Raw genomic sequence first — 22,883 nt, 5'->3', positions numbered from 1 at the left:
ACATAGTTTTAAGGCAATACAGAAACAAAATTCTTGATATTATTAAATGCGTGAACAAAGCTCTAGCAAAGACTGGTTTGTAATGGTAGAACTGAAATGGCAGTGAACAGAAAGACCACTGGACATGTTCAAAAAACCAAAGATACTGAAAGGCCAATATGAACTTACATGATCATGATATGAGACTAATGAGAAAGTACATAGGAACTCAAAGAAGAGATTTTAGAAGCTGCGACAACATAATTAGCTAAAGCACAGATCAGCAGGGATAACAGTACCAACTACAATCTTTGACAGAACACCAAATCTAAGAAATAATGGAAACACCTCGATTCATTCTATTCCATTAGTTGTCTTAAACAACTATCTTAAACCGATGCTTTCAAAGCTGTCTTGGAGGGACTAGGACTTTTCACTGCTGTTAAGGTGAGTGGTACAAAGTCTCATACTCCTTTTGTACTTTTGAAAAAAATCTAAGCTTTATTGGGGTGGGAGGGGACGAGTCCTGCAAGCAAGGCGCTGAGAACTGGGCACTGCCAATCTTGCGGCACTCTTCTGGAGCAGGACTGTGCCCTTGCTCCTTCTGACTCACCAAGTATGTCCGCTCTACCCACCGAATTCTCAGCTGCAGTCTCACTGGGATACTGCATTTTCCCCTTTCAGTTCTGTAGGCTATATCATTGCTCCTATTAGAGGTGAACGTGTTTCAGTGGCTCTGCTGCATCACACCTTCACAATACATTTGGCACAATGTCGAAGACCACTAGAAAACAGTCAAGATCCAGATATCAGACAACATGACATTGGGATTCCTCATTTGCACATAGAAGATTTATTAAAATTGATTGCTAAGGAGTCAACTCTGAACAGCATTTTGAAGCCATTTGTATTTTTCAGCTCTGATAGAATTTCTTTCATTAAAATTTCCCCATCATTCTCCCCTGATCACACAGGCAGGCACTAAACAGTCCAACAGCTTTCCCAGGAACTGTATTATTTGCTGATGCCCTTACAGCACTGCTAAGGAAAATAACTAGCTAATGAAAGATTTCCTTTTTCAGGAAACAGCCTGAATAGCCCATAAGGCAGAAACTGTCAACGACTAATATCGATGACTAACATCACATTCCCCTGCCTTCAAGGACTGCATTTTATTTCCTGCAAGTTCTAACTCCTAATAAAAAGTGCACAGATGAAAAGCAAACTCATGATCGAGGGAGTTCCTTTTGTCGGGGGGTCTCAGCCAGCACAGGTCCCGGTGACAGTCATCCTCTCCCTGTACCTGTCCCGCTCCCTGAGATATGTTAGTTTGCAGCAGCAGCTCTGCAGAGCCATTATCTAATACTCCTCCTCCCTTCCAAACCTATTTCCAGGAAAAGAAGTAGGCACTGTCCTCCCAGTCTTATGCAAGACATATATACGCACGCACATAGCCGGCTCTCAAGCAAGAGGAGTGCTTATTTCCATTGCTATGGAAACTGAGGCATTAAAAAAACCTCCGTAAGGAAGGCTGGTCCAGCTTCAGATTTGCAGTCCTTCTATTGACTCGAAAAATCACAGTTTGATTGTGGTGAGCCACAGAAAAACAGCTGAGCCGCCAGAGCTCGCATGCACAACAGCATTTACAGAATTTCTTATGAAGCAACCAGACCAGTTCCTGTATGGTTCCCAACACACGCGGAGGTGCAAAACACTCCCTCAACACCTGCCCACATCACCAAAGGCGGAGAGCACACAGCTCCATGAGTGTGAAACCACTGAAATCGCCTAAAAGTAAGCAGCTCAGTCCCTGATCATTTAAAATATAAATGATGCGCCCTCACCACACCTGTGGTGAGCTGAGCGGCTGTTTCAGAAACACATCTTGCTGTGCTGCATGTCTGCAATTAAGATCTGCTCCAGAAAACTTCTATCAGTCCCACTTGGAAAGAAAAAGCGAAACTCAACAGCTACCTGAACATAACTTGTGAAGCCACCTCCCAAAAACGCGTCTGCTTACTGCCAGTTTTGTCAGCCTCTAGTGGGCGGGGAGCAAGAGCGTAAGGGGCACCTGAATATCAAACTCAAACACGTTTTCAAAAAACCTCATCATAAGATGCCAGCAGATCAGTCGGGGCGGGAAATCCACACAGGCCAGGTAGTCCAGTGAGCAAGAAAACGAATGACGGCCGGTTTCCAAGGGCTTGCTTGTCTGCCCAGGTTCTCTGAGCCTAACGAGGTGATGGCTTATATAAAGCCTTTTTCAGTAGGGGGCACGCAGGCCTAATTCAGAGCCTCTTGCTTCTCGACCCAGACACTTCCTCTCATGTAACTGGTAGGAACGTAATGTCTTTGCCACCTCCATCCCTCTGTCAACTGCAACTGAAATTGGCCAAGGGAAGCCAAAGTCAGTAGAGTACAGCAGGCGAGATGGGGCTCACACGAACACCATGCCATTGCATTAGCGTCCAGACAAAGTACTACACGGCATCCAAATCAACCTAAAATCACATTCATGTCTAAAAATCTGACACAGACCATAAAGCAGGCTAAGATAACTACCCTTAGAAACATTCCACTAGAAAATATGTATTTACTTTCTGCATGAGATGGAGCTTTGAGCATGCTTGGGTTAATACAAGGCCTTGATCCAAAAAGACCAAAACATGTGCTTGCATTTTATTTTTCCCCTGATATAGAGGTCCTTTACAAACACCAAATGGGAAACCTCTGATAAGTTATCTGAAAGCAAAATAAAAGATGTCACTTTTGTAAATCTTTTGATCGATGCGCTATAACGAACTGGATTTTTTTTTAAAGTTGGTCAATTAAAAGCATTCAATAAACAGTGTCCTTTCAGTCAAATCTTAACACAGAAAAAAACTGGAGTGAGCTAGACAGAGGTCAAATGCAAGATGTTAAGACTCATCACAATAAAAACTCAAACCTCTGCTGCTTCAGAATGTGACCTGTGACCCTTGAGAGGCAAATGGTATTGAGTGCACGTCCCACTAAAAGCACCTCCTAAGCTTTCACAGTTTGGAAACTCCCGGACCAGTTTCACCATCAATGCAAAACAGAGCAGTTGTGAGTCACAGGACGGCTGTGCTGTAAACCCTGGCTACCAGTCAGGGTTAAGCCTGCAACGACCAAACCAAGTTCAATGCTAACCAGCCCTCCAGCTTTGCCAGTTCCTGCGAACAATGAAATCCAAAGTCCTGTTGGTTAAAGGTCTCTCAATGGCTTTATTGTTATGTGCTAGAAATAAAGGCAATCAATGCAAGCAGGAAAGAAACCCACCATCGGAGACTTTTGGTCCAACTAGAAGAGATTCACAGTTTGTGATCATTATTCTTTTTTGTTTGATACTTTGTAATCTGAAGCATAACCTTCAGGCAAGATAGAACCAGAAATTTCATCTGTTCCCTTTCCGGATGATCTTATCAGGTAAGTATTTGCACAAACAAAGGTTATCTTTTAGTGTCCTCCTGCAAACAGAACCACTGATAAGACTTTGCTTTTTGCATTTGGACAAAGTGTGTAGTCATGGTGCTTTGTTAGCACTAAGTAATTGCTCTGCATTTAAAGCCTGTTTATCATCAGCTTAGGTAATTTTTCTCCAATGGGTTAAATACTCTGACAGCTCTGCTAAAGCTACAACCAATTAATCTGCACAAGCCTGACACTATAACCAAAGTACAAACGTGATAAGCAGAGCGAACTCTTCTTTTTACAGCGCAATCAAAAGGAATCAAGTTAGCTGGCAGGTGGGCAGAACCAAGTCTCTTTTGTACCAAAAAGCCTGCTGAAACCTAGGATGGGAGGGGGGAGGGAAGGGGAAGCTGGCACCACGATTTCATGTGCCAGCCAGGAGTGTCTTGTTTGACCAGGTTGAGAATTGTATGACTGAGCTCTGACTCACGGGAGACGCAGATGCACCAGTCTAGTACGCGGCCGCATTCAGCCGCCCTCTCCACCCCTCTGCTGGAAGCTGCTACACCCACGGCGGGCACAGCACCCCAGGCACCAGCTCCGTTTCCTCAGCCCGCACGCTTCATACTGGCACTCCAACTCACGCCACCGCCAATTTGCTTTCAAGCTACTGAACCACGCTGCAAACCAAAGCAGCTGACAGGCGAGCACTCGCTGATCACCGCTGTTCCCGTATTTTTTTTTGCCTCCTCGGCAAGGGGACCTCTGAGGTCCCTGCAGCGCGCACCACCAACGCTGCGGCTGCCTGTACGGCACGCGGGCAGGAACCGCGTGCGCGCTGATCTCGTTGACAGGAGCGCAGATTTTTCAGAGTTACTGTTTGATTTTAAAAGTACAGAGGGATATCAGTGAATTGCCAGTTATCCCAAATATATGTGGCAGGGTAAATAACACCTCTTGCTAAGTTTTCTCTTGCAACTCATTTGACATGGAATCTGTTAATTTAAGGTAGAGAACGGCATCAGAGGTGAGGGGAAAAGGTAGGATTTTTTCCAGTGTTGCTAATTCTTACAGTTTTATGCAGGCTTTTGATTTCGCATTTCCTTAGAAATCTCAGCTCCTGGAAGCATGTTGGGAGAGGAGAACCCCAACTTTTCAGCCAAAAAAAGTTACTCAGGGAAGTGGGGCCCTGGGAGACCCGGTGATTTGAAAGTCAAAAGGTAATAATAAATTAATGAATTTAAAACAAAACAAAACACTACTTATTTATTTAATTATTGTGTTATACCAGAGTAATGATTTTTTTTTCCTAATTCTACGGGTTTGGCTAAAAAAGCATTTGTGAACCATTTCACATTCATGAGGTACGAACACTCTTCTGGTTACGTTCTGGGAGCAGCCATTCCTAAATACCTTCAGCCCACACTAAGTGCTGGATTTATAAGCAAGCATGTCCAGGTCAGGTATTGTTTCATGTTGTTACGAAATTCCCTATGAGCATCCCTATGTTAAAACAGTTACTCTTATCGTCCATCAGCAATCCTGAACCAGTATAGAAAGTTTCAACTAAAATGCACTACACTAACTCTCTCTCCTCTGTGATTACTTGAGCAAGGTTACGGTAACATTGTGAAAGACAAGAACTACCACAGATCAAACTCAGGACTCAAGTACCACTGTTACTAAAAGCAGGATGCAGAGAATTAGAGGCACACAGTTTCATTTTGAAATTAAATTAGCTTAGATCCCCCAATTAACTCGAAATGAAGAATAAGAAAATGCTCTCTGTTTTTGTCCAGCACTTCTGAACCCTTGCAGTTTGCTGCTGGAAGTTCTGATATAAAAACACAGGGATAAAAATGGCACAAGTCATATTCAACATGGTGTCCACATCTAATAGGAACTTCTTTTAAAATCATTATGGTTTTTTAAAGCAACCTAGTCTCCAAAGGTGAATGGAAACTACCATTTTGAAAGATGTCTAATATTACTGATCTATTTGACAAGGAGATGCAGGAGATGCAGACCGGAAAATGCTAGCATGAACTGAAAGACCCACCTGTCCTCCGGAAAACTTATCATATATACCCTGGCATGCTCCTCAGCTGGACGCTTACCATGGTAGGGCACTGGCTTGTGCTTTTAACCTTCTCTTGGCTTGAATAGACAGCAGTACGGCCTCCACTGCTCTGGCACACATCTTGTTGCTCCAGCTCTGTTTGTTCCCCCTAGTTAAAGCGAAAGCTCGAAGTCCACCTTAACTCCATCCCCTACAGTTTTAGTCAAATGCTTTTTAAGATGTTAACTTGCAAGGACCCTGCATGCAGACTTACTTCTTCAAAAAGACATAAGAGTTGAAGCAAAGAGGTGGTCTGTTTGTAAGAGCTCCATCAACAGGCATGCTTTATTTATTTCAGCTGCTGCAATGACTACACGTATGCAGGATCTATACAAAACAACAAATGGCTCGTGCATACTCCTCTGCATTTATTTTCTCACCTTTCCTCACTTTTGCTTGTTGTTTGGTCTTAACACTGGATCCTCTCAGGATATCCAGGTATCTTCTTTGAATGAATTTCTCTCTCACCCTCTTTCCAATCACCCGTGCACCAAATTTTCTTCTTCTGTTGGTCTTATCGTTAACTGAGAGCCCCGAGTGCTATGAAACCACATCCTTCTGTTCCTTTCCTGCTCAAACTTTCTTTTTGCAGTCTACTGCTTTCACAAGTTGTGTCTTTGTTCTCCTGCTTTGGGATTTTCCACTCTTCAAATGGCCTACCCATTGCAAAGAAAATGGAGAAAACAGTCTCCTTTGACAGTCTGGACCTGACTTAATGACCTTCTGTTGTCCTTGGTCTGAAAGATGACATAGCCCCAGCTTCACATACATGAGGTATTTGGTGGTATAGTGATTGCATAAGATCAATCAGGATTCCTGTGATGTGTTTAGACAGGTTCCCCAATTGCCACACAAATATTTTGAAAGTAACCTACTCTTGTGTCAGAAGTGATATGTCTAAGGCCTCACTGTAGGAAGTGACAGGACTCTATTGTTCAGCATAACTGAATTTGGGCTTGTTTCGCACCGTGCTGACAGACTGGCAGGCTCAGCCAGGACCACACGTCTGCGGCACCAAGAGGTACACCTTTAACCTCCTGCTGCAACAGCAAGCTCTAATTTGGTCTTCCTGTAAGATGCTAAGTAATGTATCCAGCACTGGAGTTTTGCTAGAGCAAAACTGATGTATTGCTGTTCTAGAGCTGATAAACAAATGGTATCAGACAGAGATGAGTAACAAGAGGGAAATTTTTGCACATAGTTTCTCACCACCATTCAGAAGATTTACTTACAGAGCGAGGGCACTGCAACAGGCACTAATGTACAGGGGAACGTGCTGCAGAACACATACCTTGTGTCGCTGCCACCTGTCTAAAATATCTGGGCTAGCAACACCTGAACTGCAAGTTTAGGTGTATAGCTGAGAGAGCAGAGAGCCCAGAGAGAGCTCCAAGTTTGGCCAGGTTTAGCCTATCCTACAGTAGACATGGAGGTGCCTGAAGACTTCTCAAAAAATCATTCTGACAGCTCCTTGACCTGAAGAGCCTTCAACCATGACAAGAACAGAGGAAAAGAGGCTGTGGCATACGGACACACTGTTAGTGTGTCTTACGTCTAGAGATAAAAGGAAGAAAGCAAAACCATAATAAAATTCACATCATTCAGCACGGCTTCACAGAATAACCTCATTATTTAATGGACTTGGAGATTCTCGCTCTTTCCCAGCTACCAATTTTATTGACTCCATCTTGTTTGCCTGTGCCATTCACTCACCATCCCACAATCTGCAGGCGGTGGTGGGATCTATACAGCTCCACTTGCTCTAATTCTCTGTTGGCTCTAGGTTTCGGTCTTGTATGTTTCTGCCTGAACAGCATCCACACAAGCAAGGCAACCAAAACAAGCGAGAACTTGTTGAGTAAAGACATTTGAGGCAAATTATGTCTGTTGCAATACTGAGGTGACAGCCACAGCAAACTAGGCATAACAACGTCCCTTGTAAAACAGGGAGCTCAGCAACAGGCTAATCTCAGACGAACGCTGCTGATATGCACCGGTGGAGGGCCTTATTTCTCCTCCCAGCCAAATCTGAGTTCCTTTATTTTTTTCCATTGCAAATATAAAAAGAGCTTAGAATCAGTGGAGCAATAGGTGAGAACAAATCATTATAACTGATGAAGACCACTTTTATTGTGAGGCTTCTAGCTACTTTTTTTAGGATTTCTTCTGCTTCTTTTCCTTTCTTCCTTCCTTTTTTTCTTCCTTTCTTTCTACCTAGTCACTTGCTTCTTCAAAGTTCACAATGTGGTTCAGCCCTGAGTTCTCTGCCAGATGCCAATTTTCAAAGTACCTATCTATGCACACCAAGCGTTATAAGTAACATTTCCACATTTAAGCCAACTGGATCCTGAGCTAACCTGGTTTACAGCCATCTGGAATTCTTCAGAAAAAATGACTTGTAAGCACTGTAAACAGTTCTGTCTTCCCAGAGGACACCAAGAGTTTCCAAATTCATTGCCATCTTCATTTTGCGATCTGGGTTCAAGAGCAAGGTATAGATTTAAAGAAGACTATAATGCAAATAGTATTAATAAAAGAAACCTCAGTGTGATCTGCTTTTCCCTAATAAGGCAGGCTCTATCAGTGTCCCAAAGGCAGCAAGGTGCCAATACAATTAATCAGTCTGTTTTTAGTTCTCCCTAGACAGCAATATTAACAGTTTGTTTCAGTCTGTTTATATGGGTCTGACAGGTCTTCAAGATGCTATGTTCACTTTCCTGTGATTAATAGTCATTCACATACTAAGGTGAAGACCAAGCAGAAAAAGAATGTTTTTAGAGCAGGACAGATAACTGGATTCTCTCCCCCAGCCTTTCATTTCTAACTACGAAACAGTACTAAATTTAGGAATGCTGTCTCACTGTATTGTTTAAACTCCTCCTTTACTTGCAACTTGCCCATGTGATGAGCCAAAGGGAAATTTAAATCACATATTTTCTTCGCTTACTTTTCAGCTGTGCTCTATAAAGCCATCACATTGATAGTGAATGTCTGCACACTGTGATACTACATGCAGAAAGCAAAGCCATTGGGACCAGTTTTGAGCAAGGAATAACTCCTTCTGGGAAAAGAACTTTCCTTCTTTTCCATCTCTGCAAACCTCTCAGGGGAGATCTGAGGGACCAACTGAGCACCAAACCCACCCCAGCAGAGACTTCAGAGACCAAGAAGGAGATGGACTACATTCCTTCAGTGGCTTTCACAGGACTTGTTAAAAGTCCTACAAAACTGAAGATGCTTCCCCAATACAAAAGCAAACCCTTCTTGGGCCGGGGTCCTCCTCTCCACCACAGAGAGCTTTAATTGGAGACAGTGTGAAGGAACCCTTAGACAAGAAAAGGGAGCATTTGGAGTATTTCCCAGTTTCCCCTTCAGCCATTCTGGGTGTTTCATTTTGATACAAGGAGTTTTTTCCCTCTTCTCCCCGCCCCAAGAAAAGACCATGCACACATTTCTGTGCTAATTTTTGTCCATTCTCTCTTCTCGCCATTTCCTCAGTACTTGTCATCTCTCCTTTTTGGAGGAGGTTTTTGGGCTCCCTCTTTGTCCTGGTTTCTTCATTAACTCTTAATTTCCTGAGATCCCTCCCCTCTTTGAATCTCCTCCTTCTCCTGGCTTTCCCTCATCCCTTTGTCTCTAGTCTATTGATTTCTCTGCTTAGGCCTCCTTTGATCTCTCTTCTTTCACTCTCTTACCCAAGTCCATTCAGTCCCATGCCTCCTCCTGTCTATTTTAATCAGGGCATTCTTTTCTTCAGCATTAATCAGAAAGCATAATTTCTTTTCTGCCACTTTTTCTGAACGGTAGCCTTCACAAACCTTATTGTCCTTTTAGTTTTATTGCAGTTGAAGAGGATGGCATAGGAAAGTTGTTACAGCTGAATAGCAAAACAGCTCTGCAAGATAATACCATCCCCTAGAAAAAAAGAAAAATAATCCTAATTTTTAAAATGCTGTAAGCTGCCCTATCAAATAATAGGAATTGAGCAGTAAGACAAACACATATTAACACACAGTGGGTCTGACACAAGAACTCAGAAGTGCTCTCCAGAAACCTGTTGCTATATCCTTCTCTTAGTTGTTCTCAGTAGTTCATCAAAACAATGACATAGGTTATGTACTGAAGAGCAGACCGCCTCACTCCATACCTGGGATAAAGACATTAGTGCAGCCTCCTCTCCCTCCCAGAGAATTCAGGTCCCCCATCCCTAAAACACCATGCTCAAAATACAGTCACTGGTGTCATCTGCCTTCTTGCCCTTTGGCAGCTCATCATTTCAAAGCAGTGGCTTTCCTATTTGCGGTCTTGTCTTACTTAGAAACTTGGGGTATACAAATGCTTACAGATGCACTTAACCACCAGTCAGCTGCATGTGCCTGGAGCCACTCACCTCACAGTACGGCATGGGCAGAGACATCTCCCCATCTCTTTCAGAGATCCATGACAAAAGTAACTTGGCTTTTTTAAGGTCACAACTGTGGCTTGATGGTTTTAAGAAGATTGTTCATTTTTAGCTTGTTAGAAAAATGCAGCAGCGGCTGAACGGACTAAGATACAGCACTTCTAAAATTAAGTTCTCTTTTCATAAAACTACTGTTTCCACCACAGAAAACTCAGTATGAAACACATACTGCTGTGCTGCGACCATGTGTTTTCCAATAAACAAAACACTCAGCACAGCCATGTCATGGATGGAAAAGATAGTGGCTGAGCTGCTCTGGTGTCACATAAATCATACGGTGGATCACATGCCAGGGTACTACATCTGGCCTCTGCCTTTGTGCGAGATCATATCACAGAAGAAGGCAGAAGCGCTGGACAGGTGGTTGCCTCTGGCCTCTCTCATGCTTTGCCATACTGTGAGGTGTTTCAAAGGTCCCAGCAGAGGCTACCACACTGCAATGCCATGGCAGGGAGCACGAGGTATCACACCTGACTGAAAATACTCACACACAGCCAGGAAGCCTAAGGAAGAGTAAAAGATGCTCACCACAATGTGTGACCCCCTGGGCTAACAGTTGTCAAGAACAACTTCAGATATTCAGACCCTATAAAACCATTTTCTTTGGCAGTAGATAACCCAGCTGCCCAGGGAAGTCAGACACAAGCACAACATCTTTCTAAACGGGTAACACCTTCAGAACTAGATTGTGAGGGAAAAAATAAAAAGGAGAAAGGCAACATGACAAGGAAACTACATCCTTGTGCTGTATGTTGTCTGTGGTTCTTACCTTCTACGCAGATCTTCAGCCACTGCTGCTCTGCAACTGAACAAATAGGCTCGGAGAGATTTTAGCTGCTGTCTCAGGCGGACAACAGTTGCCAGAGGTTCAACATGCTTGTACAACATGGGATTTTCCTGCTGGATATCAATCAATGGCTCCTCATAAACATATTCCAGGAACTCTTTGGCTTGCTTTGATACCTGAAAAATAAACCAACCAGTTTAGCTAGGCTTTCCTCCCAACTCTTTTTAAGCAGATCCTCCCCTCTGTGATCTGTCAGCTATCCTCTGCATCTGAAAACTTACTCTGTTACCAATTACAGATGAAGACAGAGCTGAGAAAGATCCAACTGTCTCCGCTTATAGCCAAGTCAAACTTCATCAAGCCCATCAAAGTCGAGTGTATGAGATAATTGCTTATTTACCCAAAATACAGCGATATTTGCAGCCACACATGTTTTCACTGCAGGGTAACATAGCTTACTAGATGCTTTTCCAGTCTAAAAACTCATTACTAAGTTTCTTCCCTGTTAATATTTTTCTGTTTGTTCACTGTTTTCTTTTTGGCAAGAAGCAAGTGATTAGGTAAGTGCCAAAGCACAACGTTAGAAAAGGAGACATACACACTGCAAATCCAATCACATTGTACTATCCCAGGGTATGGAACTCCAGGGTAAAGTACTACTCCCATTTGTTTCATGCTCAACCAGTATGGTTAAAATTATGTAAAAAGAAAATAATCAGAAGCACATCTATCAAGTTGTGTTTTTTTAAATACAGATAAATAAAGTTGAATTTTACTGGTATTACTCACTCCCAATGTTTCACCTGCAAGAAGTTTTTCTTATGCCTTTTTCACGACAGTGCTCTGTTCTATCTCCACCTGCAAAGAGCTACTGTAATCTTGATAAATAAATGGGACTTTTGTTCCCACTAGAAAAGATACTCCTGTTTCTGAGGTGAGAAGGCCAAATTCCCTCTCATTCCTTATTTCTGCATTTTATCGCAGCTGGAAAAAAGAAGATGGGATTATCTGAAATGAGCTGCAAATCACTTGAAACTGTGCTATAGAAATACTATTCGCTCCACAATTCAATCAGTCCTCCTGGACCTTTAAATCAGTGTTTACACTGAGTGAAGTCAGGGATGAATTAGGCTAACAAAAGGAGAAAGGGCACACCACAGCCTCTTGAGATTCAGGATGTTATTTCCCTTCTGGTGCTGTAAGGCAGGAAGTAGGTAAAAGCAATATACATCCTTATAAGTAGCACCACTTCCAAAACCAGCGCAAGTTACTAGCTACACAGATAATACAATGTGTAATTTTAAATACAGCAGACCATAACTCCACAGGTTTCCCAGGCCCTGAAGCTGTATTAAATATTAAATATCTCACCTATTTGTACTAAACAACCCACTTTTTTCTCTTTTTTTTTTTTTTTTTTTTTTAAATAATGCACGTATAAGGAATTGTGCTGTCTGGAAGCACAGGTAACATGCTGTGTAAGGAGCAGCACAGGCAACTTGGATTTTGTAGAACAAAACTCTACAAACCCCAAATATGTCAAGTTTTCTAACACTAGCAATGTTGATGTTTTATTAGTCATGCTAACTGCAGTGCATAAAAGAGACTGCAGTTAAACAACCTGCTTTTACAATCATTAAACTATTTGGCTGTAAGATCTCCGCAATCCCCTGACAACTGCTGTATCTATAGTAAATATTATTCCTCTTCCACCGATGGGCAAATTAAGTCACATATTCAGTGATTCCCTAGGAGGCACATGAATGCTTGGTACAGCGACTAGCACCTCCCACCAGGACGACCTGGTGCCCAGCGTTCTTTGTAGCCTTTCTTCCTTGCTTTAAACCCCTGCTGAAGCGATGGGCTCCTCATCCACCTGCCCTGCTGTCTCGGGAACCAGAGGGCAATTACTGGCTAAGTATTACACCCATGCCTGTGCACACTTGTACCCTGTATGGGCAAAGGAGTATAGAAACAAAAAAAATGCCAGAACGGAGGTCACCTGAGTGACTCTGCAATACACGTGCACTATGATGACAAAGTATTACTGTGCGGCTCTGGTGCCGCATGGTCTCAATGCAGCCCTTGAGGAAAGGGCAGCAAAGCAAAGCAAACCCTTCTCTCTCCTTGCCAATACAATGTACCTGCAGAGTGCTGACTGCAGGAAAAGTAGCTTTGCCCAGCATCACTGGCTGACAGGTAGATGTCGGTTCACCTGACACAGGCACACAGGTCATTTAAAACATTAACTCGTATTGCCAACCATAGCAAAATTACAAGAAGCTGAAATGCAGTCTTATAATGGGAAGGGTCAGGCAGTCATAATAATTCAGCTTGCTACCAGCCAATATTCTAGTACATGTACTAGCATACTCACAGTCCCCCAGTTTTACTGGGCAGACTAGACAATCCTATTAAATAAGCCAGACGGAGTGAGAAGACGCAACGTGCAACAGGGTTTTAGCTTTAAATGTCACACAAGGATGGATGCTAACATTTCCAGACCTTTTATTTCTAGAGGCTGCAAACTGACAGTTCAGAATTCAATTTACCAGAAGTCAGCCTCCCTTGAAGCCTTCTGGCACAGGGAGTTCATTTCCTGCTGTGTTTGTCTGGCATTTTGTGCAGGCTGGAAGCCACCTGAACCAAACTGCAATACTTACTGGTTTTTGCGTGCAAACAGTGAAAACAGTTGCCCTAAGTAAAAGGAAGAAAGGATGTTCACAAGATTGCCTCTTCTCTTTTCTCTTCACACAAACACGTGAAAAACACAAATACGAAAATAGTAGGGAGATAGGGGGAAAAAAGTGAACCTGGGGACTGAACTGCTGCTTTGGTTATGACAGAAGAAACATGCCTAACTGGCAGGTCCTTTCAAAGAGCTTTTACTGCAGTCGAAACGACGTTTCTTTTCCTACCCACATGCTTTCAGGTGTTAAGTGCATTGTTGCCTTTCAAGATCCTGGGTATGGGAAGACACAACTCTACAGATTTCTACCGCTTCTGTTTTTTCACAATCTGTCTTGCCAAAAGCAGACAAGAACCTCTCCATTTGCAAAACTTACCTAACTGATGCAACAGTTCACGTTACAGCTGCTGCTCAGATGTCTAGGAGTCCATGAAACACAAAAGAGAAACATGCCCAACTACACTGTATCGTCATAAAAGCTCATGTCCTAGAGTAGCTATTGGTGCTTGCTTTGCCAGAGACAGGTAGGACAGACCCCAGAAACCCCTGCAGAGGCGGGGAAAAGGTGGCAGTGGGAAGGAGTGCAGGTTTTCAAACTCTTTGTTCACTTTCCTTCCATTTGGTAGACCGACAGGCACATTTCAGGCTGTGTGAAACACAGAAGCTTTTGAAGACTGAAGCCCTGTTTCAGTTCTGACCATCAAACATGCTATGGGCTTATTTCCTGCAGTACCGCCCTGGGGTATGCGATAAGTCCAGCCAGGAGCAAACCACCCGCCGCAGAAGCTCCACTTTCAGGCATCGCTGCGCTACCCGTGAGGGGCAGGGCTGTGCTTTTAGGAGAAGCTCGTTGTTTAGCTTCGTTGTGCGATGTTGCTGCACAGCTTTGCGTGGGCACACTGGCCAATTATGGGAGGTGAAATGCCGACAAATTAAGTGATCTCCCTTTAAGAATGAGCCCAAAGAAAATTATTACCAAGATGAACTCAAGGAGGTGGGACAAGATATCTGTCTTTGCCAAATCAGCACATTTAATCAATACACCACTAAGGAATCGTGCAGTTTCATTACAACTATTAAGTGCAGCAGCTAGCGCTAAGTTGCCTCTTAGACCATACAGAAGAAATAAACATCAGACCTAATCTCTGAATGGAGAAAGGAGATGTGGATGTAAAAGTGCAGGCAATATGTGCTCTACCTCAGAAAAGTACCTCAGAAAAGTTCCCATGGAGGTATAGCAGGAATAGAAACAAAAGCACATGTATGCAGAATTGAACAGAAAGGGGAAAACCCCAAAGATTTCACAAAAGTAACACGAACTACTTGTTATTTTAATTCTATACACGGATGGGACAGAGTTGGGGAGATCCAACCAGTGATCTCAGCTCAGCTGTCACACTGCTGCTGTGGCACACGATGTCCTCTTCACCTTCCCTCCCTGCCTTAGACTCTGCTCTAATAGTTGGGGATGCTGTAGTGTTTTCCTACCCAAGGGATGGTGTTCCTTTCTTAAATCCGAGCACTTTGGCACAGAGACTGGTAAAAGTATCTGCATGGAATTTGCTTGTGCTCCCAAGCCCCCTCACAGCTGTTCTGCCTGCCTACAAAAAGTGTGAATTGATAACTTCTCACTGTTACAGTGCGATTACAGTAGATTAAGTTTTCAATGAATGCTTAAGCTTAAAAGTCTCACTTCCTTTTGTGCCTCGGCTGCCTATACCAAGGCCACAGGAAACAGAGCATAGTCTTTACCCTGCAGGTTTAGAAAACAAAACAGTTTATTTTTTCGGCAGTATTCCTGACAGCTTCATATGAGGTCTTTGCCTTACCATCCACTTGCCCCATATCAGGGCTACCTATACTACCATGGGCTAGCAAGTTTAGTCTTTGGTAAAAGCATCCAGAGAAAGAATTCTTAAATATTTATTCCTAGCTTCTAGGAAAGGGAGGTGTTTTTGTCTCCACACGTAGGGGCTTTGTAACTCTGAAGAATCTTGCATTTCACAGCACAAGACTATCATTTTCCTGATAGCAGGCTCTGGCTACCTTTTAATAATCTCTCCGTCTGACAAATTTTCTTCTTCAAGAGAGCTGCTTTTCCTCTAATGGGGCATTTACTGTTATTTTTTTCCTTTTCAAATAGCCCGTAATAATAATATTCGCAGACACAAAACATCAAACAGCCTCTCCTAACAGTGGCTGCTAGGTCTGAAGCTCTAGCATGGTCTGGATTCCTTATGAGTTTGTTACTGTTCTAGCATATGCTCCCCGAGATGGCAAAACAACACTGCTACCGTGTTTGCTGGCATAATGCTTTGAGGCATGTGATCCGTTGCCCCTATCTAGCAACCAGCCACCAAGACAGCAGCAAACAGCAGATTACTTAAGCTTTAGAAAAGCTGCTTGTGTGGCAACTGAACAACTGGAGAATTTTCTCTTTATGTTACTTTTGGCTGTCTGGTCCAAACAAGTGCTAAAACAATGTCCTTCTAGTGTCCTTGAAGCGTTTGTGCCAAGAGACAGGACATACTGGGCCTTGCAAACACCACGCTTGGGTGTGCCAGTTTCCTGTGGCCATTTCCACAATTCAGCATCCGTCACCAAGCAGTGCCAATCGATAGTCCCTAGTGCTCATGAAACACGTACTCCTCAAGGGCCCAATAACTGCAAAGATTAGGGCTAGAAGAGAGGTTTCAGTGTTCCGTCCCTCCCTGTCTCTTGAACAACCAGATACGCAATGATGGAAAAGATACCACTAAGAAAGAGCAGCATGGCTGCTCCAGTAGCAGAATGCCTTAGGCCTGGCTAAAGAGATGTTGATGAAAGCATCTGTCTTGTTGAGAGAGCGTGGCTCGTTCTGGCAAGAGGGACAAAGACGATAGTATTAGCAGTCAATGCCTGTAACCTTCAACCTGTTGCAATATCTGTGTTTCTATCTAAAGAGCAATTCAGTTCACTTGCTAGCAAGCCAGCCTGCAGCGAGATTACCTTGTATTTGGAAGTGTCCCAGTTATGAACCAGCCGTGCGGGGATGAGGAAGCTGTCATCCACGTGGCAGGTGCTGCAGTAATACCATCCACTGTAGCTGCACACCTTGGCTTTCCCATTGGACAAGCCTATGGAGCGCTGACAGCCTGGAGAAGAGAGAGGGGAAAAGTCTGGGTTTGTACACCATACCAGAGGTACACATTCAGGATGCAGTAAGAAAAGTAATTATTCCCCTGAGACCATTTTTACATTTTATTTATTTATTTTACCAATGAGCCATTTCTCATTCCCTAAAAATAGAGGAATAAGTACCAGTATTCTGGGACTAGCACTGAACAAGCATACACTAACTTGGGCATCTATGACAAAGAGTTCAGAAGGCAGTCAAAGGATACTTAGCACTTCTCAAGAAACAAAGGCAGAAGACCGACTCTGAGACACTGGGCATTTAAAAGCCACGGCCATCTGAAAAACATGACGTTCAGGCCTAGACAGAAACCACCAGACCACAGAAGTACTGAGCGCTCGCTCCAGACAGCTCCCATTTTCCCCACAACAGAATGGGCCAGCACTGGCTGCCTGGAGGAGCTCAAGCCAGCTCCTGCTGACAGCCAGAAGGGATGCTGACTTGGTAGGCAGGATTCGGCCACAGAATTAGCCCAGCCAAGGCAAACCAGAGTCAGAACATGAATAATAACTGTGAGCAGCAGTCACATTGCGAATGAGTAGTCCTTGACTAGCAGTGGTGACACAGCTCAGCTTCCTGCACGTTTTTTTTTCCTTTACGATTGGATTACCCTGTGTCTTACAAGGTCTGAGGTCTGCCTGACTTTTTTCACAGCTGGATCACTTGCTGCTTCCCATGCCCTCTTGTGTGGAGTCCCTGGGGTAAATGTAGTCAAAAGCTGCTGCTTTAGTTGGAGAGACCTAATGCAGAGCTCTCCTTCACCTGACCACCTGTTTTCACAAAACACATAGAAACTCCGTGTATTTGACACCTCTGTCTTTCCCTTAACTGTAGCTAAAACGAGCCAACAGGTCCAAATAATGTTAGAGTGGCGGGCTCAAGACAGACAGCACAGTCACATTAAACAATCTGCTCAGGAAGCAAGGCTAAAAATGTTTGGATAAGATATAATGAGATGTCTGTGGTTGTTATTAACACCTCTTTGACACAGCACACACGACAGTATTTCTGCTTTTCCTTCAAATGCTAGTGTCCCCGTATGACATTTACAGCTACAGACACAATTAGCACCAGAGCCACACTCCGGCGTGTCCTGTATGCTCAGACGGTCTCTGCTGGAGCTGGTTAGTAATGATGAGTAGCAGAATCCTTGTACTTCACTTTTACAGCAAAAGTATTGGCTAAACAGAGTTTTTCAGGCGGAAGTCAACTGACTGACTGCTTTTGTCAGTATAACTGATTTGGTTTAGTGTAATTATGTAACTTCTCCCACTGAAGGCATCTTTTTTCCCCAGTAGAAGTTACCCTGATTTGAGGAAAGATTGCAGCTCAAATACTCTAGGCATAATCGAACTCCCCCTTCACCCTATTAGCTGATGCTACCATGTCCCCTCTGCTCTAATCAAAATAATTAGAATAAACTGACCAACCCAATTCGCTCACTTCCTCCTCTTCCACACTCCAGAGCCATGTGGCCATTGATTCTCTGCAATGCACACAATGCACACAGTGAATCAGTGTGGGACCTGTCCTGTCTCCATCTCTCTCTCCCCCTTCCCTTTTTTTTGAAGGGAGAATATGCAGTTTCTTGAAAAAGGCAAATATATGAACAGGTTGTTGATGAAAGAGATACTTATGTTAATATCTCCTCTTTTACTATTCATAAGATCAGAGCATAAGTATAAACATATATCTCAAGTGGTATAACTCAATACACGTAACGCAAAAATGTGATCTCATCTTAGCTAATAATCAAACAGAAAACCCAAACATTATGACTGCAAACTATCATCATTGTAGAAATAATATTTTTAGGGCAGAAAGAATGGAGGTATGCCTTTTATAAGGATAAAGTCAATCCAAGTAATTCAGCAATGTGTTACAAAAAAAGATGACCTATGACTGTGGCTTGGGATCAGAACTTAGGAGCCAACAACTTCTTATTTCCCTCAATGCAAAGCACACATTTTCCCCATCTTTCCTTTCCTGTTCTTTTCTTTTTTTAAAAAAGCAGTTTCCTGACTAGTCAGTTAAAAGAGTTTCCACGCAGTTCTGCTCCACTATGCTGTTACGGATTAAGTCAGCAGGCATGCCTGGTAGTAAGCTCAGTATCAGTGCTCTGTAGTACATACAGAATTATTCTTCCAATTTTTAAAATGAATTCATACATAAAGGTGAAGGTTTTGAGCAGCTGACAAGACATGAAATACCAGTCCTGTTTGTCTGACATGACATTCATCTGACTAGGAGCCCTGGAAGATGCTTGCAGAAGGTATTCACACTGTTGCTATGGAGCCCATGTTTTTAAAAGCACAACAGAAGTAAATCTTGCTCCTCTGTAAAGGAAACAGAGAAGTACGCCCCCTCCTCTCCTCACGGAGCAAGATGAAGGAATCTACGAAAGAGAACATTCCCCTTTCCCAAGCTCAATGGGAACAAGCCCTCAGAGAGGATGTTTGTGTTAGCAATACCTCAGCACGTTCTTCCAGGCCAGCCTTGCTAAAAGAAGTGAAGGGTCTGAATCTTTACCCTCACTGGTTGCCTCTGAATTTCCTATCACTGAAAAGCACTGAAGCATCTGTCTTCATACCTCAAGCGGCTCCAACTTCAGCATTCATTACATACAGCCATCACCTCACGTTGGATGAAACAGAGAGTGCTAAATGACATGTAGTATTTTCTAGTTCAATGTGTCTGGACCAGCTGATGAAGTATTAGCGGTAAAGCCGTGTGTGAATGACACTGAAGTCTCCTAACTCAATGCCATTGAAACCTTATTCGTCTGGGGGATAAGGATGGGATGGGACAGGACACACTGATTCCATCTAACTGCCACTGTGCCCTCCCTGCCACTCCGCCGGCTGCTAGTTTCTCTTAGTGCCCTAGCTCCTATCCGTTAGACTGAAGGCAAGAATAAGCTAAACTCCAATTTGAATTGCCATCATCCTAAACTAAAACGTTTCTAGTTGAGAAGTCACCATTTTAAGGTCTTATTTATTGCAACCGCCTAGAGCCAGAAACTCATTCCAGTCCATGAGAGAGTTTCCTCAGGAGAGGAATGACAAAGCACAGAAGTGCTGGGGGGGTTTCCCGCCTCCTCCCTATGTCCAGCCCATAAGAACTGGAGGCCTCCGGGGTGACGAGGGTCTCAGCAAGCAATCTTGGATGCCCTTCCCTTCAGGAAGAGTGGTTTTATAAAGAGGAGAAAGTGGAAGAAGCTGCTACCCAAGCTGCTGCTTTATTCCAGCCCTTCTCTGAGCCCACGTTTGTTTCCTTGTTCCTCAGAAACACATTTTTACACAGAGTATTTCTCACTCCTCTTCATATCCTCAGGCAAATTATATCCTGCAAAGCTACATAACAGTTGTAAGATTGGGGTATTTTAGATGAAAATGTGGCACTGGCACCTACCTTACATTTTCCCTTACCTTACAAGCTTTGCTGTTTGAAAATCACCATCCCCTCCATTCCTATCTGTTGTGATTCATAATGATGGCTATTTCTACAATCCTTTCAAATCAAGTTATCAAAGCACTGATTTTCTTTGATGTTATGCAGTTCAAAGTGATGTAGTATGACAAACATATTTCTGTGGCATAGACCACTTATGCTACTTTGGTTTTTTAAGATGGAAAAAAGTAGAGCAAGAGAGAGAGAGAGAGAGAATGAAGAGGAGGAAAGAATAGCTTGTGGCTTAATGCCCTTGGAAATCCTGCACCTGGACATTCAGGCACATAAACTTGCCATCATGTTTACCAGAAGCAAAGATAGTACTGATTCCTGGCTTTAAACTCTTGAGCACCCCAGCTACATCTTGAGGTCATGTAGCATGTCAGATGTAGCTGACCCCCTCAGAGATCGATAACACAAGTCAACAAATAGTTTGGGGTGGGCGAAGGGACCATTTCAGGTTTGCAGAGAAAACACTTACTCGCCTATAGCTAGAGAAAGCACCTTCCACAGGATGGGGGAAAAAAGCAGCATAACTTTCACCAAGCCTCTCTCACCTATTCCTAATGCTCACACAGAATATTATCCATATAACATCTGTACAAAGGTCTGGCAAACCCTGAGCCTAGAGCAAGGAGAATACTGCAATATTTACTATCACCCCAAACCATCCCTACCTAAATGATTTTATAGAGCAAGCTACAGAGGGAAGAAGTGTAGCTGTAGGTATACTGTTAGCAAAGTGAGGGAAGGAATAATCCCAAACCTTTCATCACAGAAAATATAACAAAACAGCCTTGGAATCAAGCAAAGAAAAGAGGGGTTAGAAAAAATAGCAGCAAGAAAGTGCTGCTGGGCACAGATGAACCTCCCTCAACAACATGTCTGTGAAAAGAAAGTGCTGCTGGGCACAGATGAACCTTTCTCAACAACATGTCTGTGAGCAGAGCAGGAGTATCAACATCAAGAGGCTCATCTCCAAGTGCTAAGACTTCAGGAGGAAAATAGTACATGAAGATGAGGTTAAAAAGTTATAACAAGTCTCTCTCCTTGACTTAAGGTGGTGGTGAAGACATATGGAGGAAGAATCCAAGACACTTGAATATAATTCCTCTTCTGCAAAGCATGGAAAACACCACTTCTGCCACTTTCAGGGTATGGCATACTCTTACGGTCAAGGAAGATGCACACAACTATTCTTTTTATCCAGAAACCTTTTTCTTTAATCTTTCAGCAAGAAAAGATTGGAGGAGCTCCACAGCGAAACAGAAAAAGTGGAAGACCAAACTAGAATTAAGTACACAACTGTTTTCCTTATTCAATCAAGTTCCTTGCTCAGTATCAGGAAAAAGCAACTCCCTTGTGATTGTGTACCATAATTAAATCTGTGACAGATTAGCTTAGAAGCTAATTCATTTAGAAACAATATGAAGAAAAGAAAATGACCCACAGACTTCAAAACGCTTTCAGCTTGATAAAGCCATAAAACAGACTAAGAAGAAGGAGCACAGCAACAAATTTTCAGAGTGTTAGATCAGACATACAACATTGCTCTAGCTGCTCAGCACAAACAGAAGGAGAAGGTGAGAATGACTTCAGTTGCTGGCCTTGTGTTTCTGTGCATCTATTGCGACTTGCTCCACCATGGGAAAACTCCAACTCACGAGGAAGGCACACCAACAATTCAGCTCAGTTTTCCCTCATGCCTACCCAGGTTTTAATTTGCATTACACTTTGTCCTCTTCCCAGCATTACTTTTTTCCCAAAGCAATTCTCTTTCTAAAGAAATAATCAAAACTTATAAACCTCCAAGTAAAGTCTGACACTTCACTCACCTTGCCTACTTTTTTGTGAGCTTCGTATGGACTTAAAAAAAAAAAAACAACCAACAAAACCTGTGCACAGTGCACATCGCAGTTTTTTTTTCCAGAGCAGCATTAAGAGGGGCTCCCTATAATGCCGGCTTCTGTAAAACCTCTAAGACTCCCACATCTTTGCCACCTCTTCTCCTCTATCAAACTTTGTTAAAACAGCCAAGTGGATTCAAATCTTATGGGGCAGAGGTAAACCTATGAGCAAACAGCATCATAACATAAGCTTTGTTTTCTTAGGAAACTAAATTAACAGTCATGTCCCAAACCAGTTCAGGGGCCTGGTATAAACTGCAACTGCAGAAAAAGTGTTGTGCAGATACACCCTGCCTGTGCACTTTTGTGAAGGCAAGACCTTTATTAGCAAAAGCTGGCTTGACTGATTTAAAAGATGCTAGCCCAACAAATAAAGCTGTTTCTTGTAATGGAACTCATGGGGAACCTCTGGGTTCTCCAGAGAAAAACTGGAGATGTGTGTGTTGGAGTTTTCGGGTCTGAAAACACTTCCTTTTGTCCAGATGTAGCTATTTCCATCCCAACAAAGGTGAGACTTGGACATTTAGACTCCCCGGTTTTGGGATTCTCTTCTTTGAACTTTATGCCAAAAGATTAATCAAGACTGGCTTCACACAATAAATGGACCAAAAAAAAACCCCCAAGTAAACAGGAGTTCTTTGGGGGCAGTGGAACTAATACCTAGCACCCACAAGCCAGGAAGAAACAAGGCATAGCCAAGGACAAACACAGAGCCTACTCTGAGAGCAGAGACATGCTCACACACAGCAGAACTGAGCTCATAACAGTAAAATAAATAAGCACAAATATTTTATTTGTGATGGGAAAAAAAGAAAAAAAAAAAGAACATACTGAAAACCTGCAGAGTTGTTCACAGAGGCAGATTAGACTGATGGGGTCACCT

At 43.0% G+C, this 22,883-nt stretch overlaps 1 protein-coding gene across 1 annotated transcript in view; it reads right to left on the bottom strand.

The window, feature by feature from the left end:
* Positions 1 to 22,883, bottom strand: part of PLEKHM3 (pleckstrin homology domain containing, family M, member 3) — a 73,271-nt gene that overhangs the window by 31,445 nt on the left and 18,943 nt on the right. The window contains exons 3-4 of the mRNA XM_009574212.1: positions 16,457 to 16,602; positions 10,762 to 10,955 (exon numbers count right to left, since the gene is read on the bottom strand). Coding sequence (XP_009572507.1) covers positions 10,762 to 10,955; positions 16,457 to 16,602 — 340 coding nt within the window. The remainder of the gene's footprint in view (positions 1 to 10,761; positions 10,956 to 16,456; positions 16,603 to 22,883) is intronic.

This window comes from Fulmarus glacialis, unplaced genomic scaffold (genome assembly GCF_000690835.1).
Source record: "Fulmarus glacialis isolate BGI_N327 unplaced genomic scaffold, ASM69083v1 scaffold8283, whole genome shotgun sequence".
Classification (NCBI taxonomy): domain Eukaryota; kingdom Metazoa; phylum Chordata; class Aves; order Procellariiformes; family Procellariidae; genus Fulmarus; species Fulmarus glacialis.
This window is presented reverse-complemented; position numbering and strand designations above follow the sequence as displayed.